The 7,086-nt window shown below is 42.0% G+C and overlaps 2 protein-coding genes across 3 annotated transcripts; one reads left to right on the top strand and one right to left on the bottom strand.

Annotated features, from left to right (window-relative positions):
• Positions 1 to 111: 111 nt before the first annotated feature.
• Positions 112 to 2,767, bottom strand: LOC123077270 (desiccation-related protein At2g46140). 2 transcript variants are annotated; one of them, XM_044499515.1, is made up of 3 exons: positions 2,598 to 2,763; positions 509 to 1,421; positions 119 to 372 (listed from the first exon to the last, which is right to left on the bottom strand). In XM_044499515.1, exons 2-3 carry the CDS (start codon positions 1,418 to 1,420, stop codon positions 367 to 369), a joined length of 918 nt encoding a protein of 305 aa, XP_044355450.1. In that variant the 5' UTR covers position 1,421; positions 2,598 to 2,763; the 3' UTR covers positions 119 to 366. The 2 variants fall into 2 exon arrangements, with proteins under 2 accessions (XP_044355449.1, XP_044355450.1); XM_044499514.1 differs by having other exon boundaries at positions 112 to 1,421; positions 2,598 to 2,767.
• Positions 2,768 to 3,751: 984 nt separating this feature from the next.
• On the top strand, positions 3,752 to 6,794 carry LOC123077269 (uncharacterized; the record flags this gene model as incomplete). Its single annotated transcript, XM_044499513.1, is given in 4 exon segments — positions 3,752 to 4,642; positions 4,731 to 4,931; positions 5,487 to 5,682; positions 6,334 to 6,794. Coding segments are annotated over 4 exon segments (1,473 nt in total), but the record flags the coding sequence as incomplete, so codon positions are not given.
• Positions 6,795 to 7,086: the final 292 nt, after the last annotated feature.

Genomic DNA, 7,086 nt, shown 5'->3' with positions numbered 1-7,086 from the left:
AGGCTCTATGTCAGTGCTGCCTTAGTTATTTTCCTCGTTGCTTGGACTCTTTGGAAGTAAATTGTTTTTTCCCATATAATGGAATGTCAGCGCAATAGTAGAGACTAGAGAAACTCCAAACAACAATGACTTTGTGCCATTGGACATCTTAATTACTTCTTGACCACGAATTGGAATCACAAATACAAAAAGCGTCAAGATGAGAAAGGTGTTACACTATCTTTTATATCTCAAAATTCTCACAGTTAGCAGCGATTCAAATGTAAGAACATGATTAGCATACAAAGTGCTCTCGAGTCATATGGCTCCATTTGTTAAAACTTCAAAGCAATAACTCAGCTCCAGGAAAGTGTGTTTCCTCAATTTTTAGTCCTAGATAAAATGGCACTGGGTAAGATACAAGTGATATGGATATCCAAATGTACATGCAAGTATTTATCAAGTCAACATTTGATGAATGTCTAATGGAAATTGTAGATGAAACACTATAGAAACCAACATAGTATACCTCATCGTTATCGTCATCATCATCTTCCTTCTTTAATCGAGTTGTTCCACCCTCTCTGCTAATAGGTATCTTCATGTGTCCAAAGGGAGTGTTCACATCAATATGCCCTTTTATGGTGTAACCAGTGCCCTTTCCCCTTATCATATCCCACATAGCAGACCCAAAATCCTTAGGCCTGAAGCTGATCGGCAAGGTCATGGTGGTTACTTCCTGCTTCTTAATGTTTGTAGACTCTTTCGTCTCAGCGGAAGCAATGCTCACATTGGAGAGCCAGATCTCATAATCCAGGGCATTAAGTCCCAGGTCGAAGTCATTCTTGTTGTCGAGATTCAGATGTAGAGTCGCGGTCGCCTCCTCAAAAGAAAACTTCTCAAACTTGATCTTGCTAATATCAACGTCTGGCTTGTAAGGCACTGGGATCTCACCGGCTTTCTCGAGAGGTAAGGAGATCCTGCCGATGACTGGGACATCAACATGGAGAATAACTTTGACCAAGTAAGGGATGATGCTCCCGGGCTTTATGTCACCATATGTGCTCTTGATGTCATCATAGATGAGCAACACGGGGATTTTAACAGTCTCTGAGCCATGTGCTTCGATGGTTCCAGCATCCGGGATTGTTCCGGACATGAGCTTCCTCCCTTCGCTTTCAATAAGGTATTCAATGTCGACAAGAGGGATGGGTACAGGGTTTGGGTTTGTAATCAGAACATCAGCGATGAGCTCTACCTTCTCAAGACTAATTTGAGGTATGTGGATTCCAGTAACGTCAGCGGTAGGCTTTCCAAAGCTGACTGCGTCTTCAATCTTTTCTCCAATGTCTTGGATGAAATCCTTAACTTTGTCGAAGAATCCTCCCTCTCCTTCATCCTGGTCTTTGTCAGCTTTCTTGGCGTTGTCAGAGGATGACATGCTGTGATACAAACAATAGTTTACTTATCAATTTCTAATAGAAATATAATTTAGAGAACATACATTAAGGATAACTACATGATATTGCATTGAGAGAAAAAACGACACTGACGAAATAGCTTCAGAATCAATGGAAAAAACCTAAACAAGAAACGACCTAGAGCTTGGCAATACATAAAACTAGCATATTTAGAACAAAAAAGACTATTCCAATACTACATCCCTACCCCGTTTTGCCTTTAATTAAGAGGGGCACTTGTAACAAACTAACAATGTCTAGATCAAGGGAAATAGGTGATTCCATTAGGTATTCACGACATCATGGCTCGGTATTTTCTTATCACTGGCAACCAACATATTTACTAATTTGGCATAAAATAAGTTAAACACAATACATTTCAATAAATAGACACATCCAAAATAGTCCACCATCCTCGGAGAAGAACCTCGGAAGGAACTTTTGTGTTTTTCTTTTGTTATTGACATTTTTTTATTGACATTAGCAGTGAGAGCTTATTGCTGTATTGCACATCTGGAATAGGACTAGTAGAAGTAGATGCCATAAGATAATCAACTCATTCAAATTATATGGCAAATATAATGGCGATTGATTTCAATACTTAGTTCCATGCATGTAAAGCACATGTAATTTTGCACAAAAAACATCTGAATTAAATATAAAGTTCAATACGTCTCATTTGGCGTGTCAGTTTAATATGGAATGATTCATTCTGGAGTGGACAATTTCTTGCTTGTCCTGCATAGGCTTCGTGCCTAAGCACCATCTAGACATCGTTTTGTCAACGGAGTTTGGGGTAACACATATATGAATTTTCTATAAATAACATCCAAATAGTTTATGAAGTTTATGTAAAATTCATCTTCATGGATCAACAGAATCCCTAATTCTATGCCAGGCCGGTCCTCTTATGACCAGGCCAATCCCTAACTTACACCAACGACGTTTGGTCGCCCCTCCCCCTTGTCCCGGACAAAAATGAATGAACCAATCCATACACATTTACACTCACACCGAGAGAATCCACGGCTGAGATTGAGAAACATATTTGACGGCCATCGAAAAGAAGGGCAAACAAATGATGGAAAAAGGAAAGGGAACCACATTACAATCACTTAACATCGGGACGATCAAGGCGAACAGTGAAACTTGTGTTACCTGAGAAATGCATGCGGAAAGGAGCGATGCGTCTATGGAGAAGATGAAGAGGAGGCGAGTGGATGGATCACGCGACCAGAGGAGAGGAGGTCGTCAGGAAGAGGAAGAGGGGGAAACGGTGGGGAAGAGAGCACTGGAGCAGTTTGCGGAGGAACGCATGCACAGTAACCCGGCCGGGCTGGAAAATTTCCACGGTTTATTTAAGCCACGGCGGGCACACACAGCTCAAAAAAAAGAGAGGAAAAAAACAGGGCGTAACACGTAAGCTAATCCGACCCGGGGAAGCAACCGAACCGAGTCCTTCTCGCCTCCCTTTCCCCCTTTGCTCTGTCTCTTCTTCCCCTCCCCACGAACGCCGCCCAGCTTCTTCCCCCTCCGATTCTTCGTCTTCGGCGTGCCTGCTGTTCCTCCTCTCGCTTCGGCTCCCGCGTCGCAGGTGCGCCCCCCATCCACGATGCCTTCCGCCCGCGTGCGTTCCCTCCCTCTCAGTAGCTGCCGTGCCTGCCAGGGGTTCTTTCTAGGGTTCGTCGAGTCGCGCTACCGACGTTATCGGTAAATTACGGTAGCCTAGATAAACAAATTAGCTGGTACGAATCGAGTTCCTTCTGCATCTTGTTTGTGCTCATGCCTGTTTTGCCTTAGTAGCTTGCGACGGCCGTACAAACTAGTACAAACCTTTGTCCTTTCTGTCTTTAATCATCCTCTGTATCAGCTGCGGTGGTTGGGTTTGGGTACATGCGTCGCATTGAAATTTCCGGCGGCGATGGTCGTTGGAGGGCGTTGTTTTGTCTCTAGAGTTATGCTTTAACCAATTGTTGCCAATCTTGTTGTCCAACCGTACTAGTTATGGTACATTGGGTGGCTCCAGTACAACCTTGTTCTTTCGTAATAACTAGTAGTAAATTATGTTCTTTTACTAATGGAAAATCAGGTGATATTAATCGAGTCTTCCGCTCATGCCCTGTGTGGAACGGAATTTAAAGCTGGCTTTGCCCAGAATAGATTTTAGATGAGCGCAGCCATGCAACCTTGGCCCATTTCTATTAACTGCAGTAGAACCTGCTATTGTCATTGTCTATGCTGATAATCGTAATACTGTTTTTCTTCTTTCAGGAAATTATATCTAGTCAGTGACCATGAAAACCTCTGGCGAGGTTCCCTTTTATCACTCGTTGCCCGTGCCAGGAGCTCAAGACAGCCTCAAGGATCAGATCCACTCCAAGGTTATGGGCACGATAGGCAATGTCATGAACTCCATTGATCGAAAGGCACTGCCTCAGCAACTGGAAGGGGCATGGGAAACAGCTGGAAATGTCGTTAACTCCCTCGAGTCAAAACTGTCCGGGCAGAAGCCGTTTGATTTTGACGGCGGAAATGATTTTCTTGATGGATACGAATGTCCTGATGATTATTGGGAGTATGAACAGCACAAGGCACAAAAGCCAGTTAACATTAGAAACCTGCTGGGTGGTATAGTTGCTATCATTGGCCGCAGTTGCAAAAATGATGACATTCAACAATCAAAGGAGGCTAAGACTAGTGTCTCATTCTTGGGGTCAGGCAGTGATGGAGATGCATCCTTGCATTCGTCAGTCTACGCACCAAGTGCTCCTCCTTTGCTGGATGAAGAAGCCTTGAGTTACAATATTTATAGGGTTGTTTTAGAGGCAGAACCACCAGAATGGCTGCCCGACAGCTATGCTGACTCGTGCATGCAGTGTTCTGCTTCTTTCACTGCCATTACTCGTGGAAGGCATCATTGTCGATTCTGTGGAGGGATATTTTGCAAGGCATGTTCAAAAGGCAGATGTCTTTTGCCAGCCAAGTTTCGTGAGCGAAACCCACAGAGGGTCTGCGATGCATGCTATGATAGGCTTGATCCATTGCAGAACTTACTGATAAATTCTGTCAGCAATGCGACACAAACTGCAAAGCATGATGTTATGGATTGGACTTCTGCGAGAGGGTGGTTGAATTTGCCTATTGGATTAACATTGGAACATGAGATATACAAGGCAGCAGTATCCCTTAGGAGCTACAGTCAGGTGTCCAAATTATGTTTCCATTTTCTCTGCCATATTTACATGTTTAATGGCAATACCTACTTAATAAAAAATAAATACTGCATTGCAGGTTTCAAGGATAAACCCGGGAAAATCTATTCCGCATGCAGTCCTTAGTGGAGCAAGTGGACTTGCTATCTTGACAGTTGTAAAAGCTGGTGCATTTCTTACATACAAACTTGGAACTGGCTTAGTAGTTGCTCGTAGATCAGATGGATCATGGTCTCCACCCTCTGCTATAGCTTCAGCTGGATTAGGATGGGGAGCACAGGTTAGTAACTTGGTTGCAGAATTCTTCTCTGTATCTGTATCTTTCATGTGGCCAACATCTAAACTATGAATTGATTAGATACAACATCTTTTATTGTTAGACTGGTTCCCTTTGATGTGGGAATAATTGCAGCCATAACCTACTACTTGCATGGCATAGGGCGAATGGTGTATGATAAAAATGATTCTTTAACCCTGCATTTCTCCTATCTAAAAATTTCCTAGATGAAAACATGAAACACACACTTGTTTCATGTCTTAGGATGAAATGGTTTATTTGTTTCTATCAGTGTTCTTTTTAAGTGAAACCCTGAAACTGTGTTTGCATTTAGGTAGATTTCCTCTTGTTTTTGCCTGATTTTAGATAAAACATCAGGTTGAAGTTCCTATGTTTGTGTAGAACATGGTCTTGGGCTGAGCAAAAACATGTTGGACGGTGACTGTTGCCTAAAATTGATAATTTATGATTTCGGACATGGTTCATGTACTTCCCTTGTAATTTCAATATTATGTGTTCAGATCTCTTACATGTTACATGTTTTATCTTAACATACAGCTTGGTGGTGAGTTGATGGATTTCATCATAGTGCTTCATGGCCTTGAAGCTGTGAAAACCTTCAGCAGCCGAATGCATTTTTCACTCGGTGCAGGTTTAAGTGCTGCAGCAGGACCTGTTGGTAGAGTATTAGAAGCTGATGTGAGAGCTGGTAATAAAGGTTCTGGAGTTTGCTATACATATAGTCACAGCAAAGGTAATGTTCTTGTTCAATTCAAAATTTTAGGCTCCTTTTATCATGTGAAGTCAAGCTCTGTTTGTATTGCGTTTTTATTTTTGAGCAAACACAAAAGCCTTGCGTTTCGATGGCACTCCGGCCGCAGGGGGCTACTTAAGTTTTACATTCTCGAAATTAGGAAAGCTACTTCTATTTGAATGCTCAGCACCAGATCTGTTTGTTTATTGAGTACAAATTTACTGCCCTGCAAAAGTTTTGAATGTTTTTTATGTAGCGGAGGTTTAATTATATTCCGTGGTCTGCTTAATTTTATATTCTCGAAACGCACAGAGCCAAATAAGGGTACCCTGACATGAGTCAAGTAAGAAATGGTATTCTTGTTCCTGACTTGTACAGAGCCAGATAAGGGTACCTTGACACGAAATGAGTAAGAAATGGTGTTCTTGGTGGATAACTTACATGCAATACCCGCAGTCTGGAAAATCGGAGTCCAGCAATGAACTTAGTATACAAATTCATCCTGATACCAAGAGTAAACAAGCTTGGGAGAAAGATATTTTTTAGAACTATGTACAAGTGTAAATCTTCGTAATAGTTCATCTTGCTCATGCATGTACCTGTCCTGCCAAGCCTACAACTAATTTGTGATGGTTTTCGATGACTTCGCAGGCGCATTTATCGGGGTTTCTCTAGAAGGGAACATTGTTACCACCAGGATGGATGCCAATCTGCGGTTCTACGGCGACCCGTATCTGACGACCAGTGATATACTTATGGGGAATCTGGAGCAACCAAATGCTGCTAAATTTCTGTACCAAGCGTTGGATGACCTATACTCGGGTCTGGATTGTTAGCACGACAAAAAAAAAAATCACAATCTGTACATATTTGATTTTATTCCAACTGTAGCTAGTTGTGTTGATTCTCAAAATGCTTCTGTCAGTTTGGCGGGCAGGGTTTGCTTCAGATAAACAGCTGCAACCTGTTGCCCTAGGATGGAAGTCTGTAAAGTCAATGTCTTGCTATGAATTTGATCAGCAGAATGAAATACACTATAAACAGTACTGTATGTATTTTGGAGTAATTTTTTTAAAATACACTGCCAAATGAATGACCACTATCCAATTAATGGGACAGGCATCCATTGCCACTAGGCACTATTTTACTGCTGAATCCATCATCTGGCGGATTGGGTCGAGTCATGCGAGATGGTCTTGCTGTATCAAATTCGGCACTTCTGATTGCAAAAAGGAAGAGATGGTCTCCGTACTGTCTCTATGTGCATTTGGAAGTACTAAGTAATGAATAGTTAAGCAATAAATTCTAGGAACCGGGAATTGGTGTGATGATGTAGAGTTTTTGAGCTCCATCAGTCTTCATAGATATGTTCAAGTAGAATCGCTAATAGTGTTGTTATTTACT

The sequence above is a fragment of the Triticum aestivum genome, chromosome 3D, assembly GCF_018294505.1.
Source record: "Triticum aestivum cultivar Chinese Spring chromosome 3D, IWGSC CS RefSeq v2.1, whole genome shotgun sequence".
In the NCBI taxonomy this organism is placed as follows: Eukaryota; Viridiplantae; Streptophyta; class Magnoliopsida; order Poales; family Poaceae; genus Triticum; species Triticum aestivum.
Note: the sequence above shows the minus strand (reverse complement) of the source record. Positions and strands in the feature narration are given on the sequence as shown.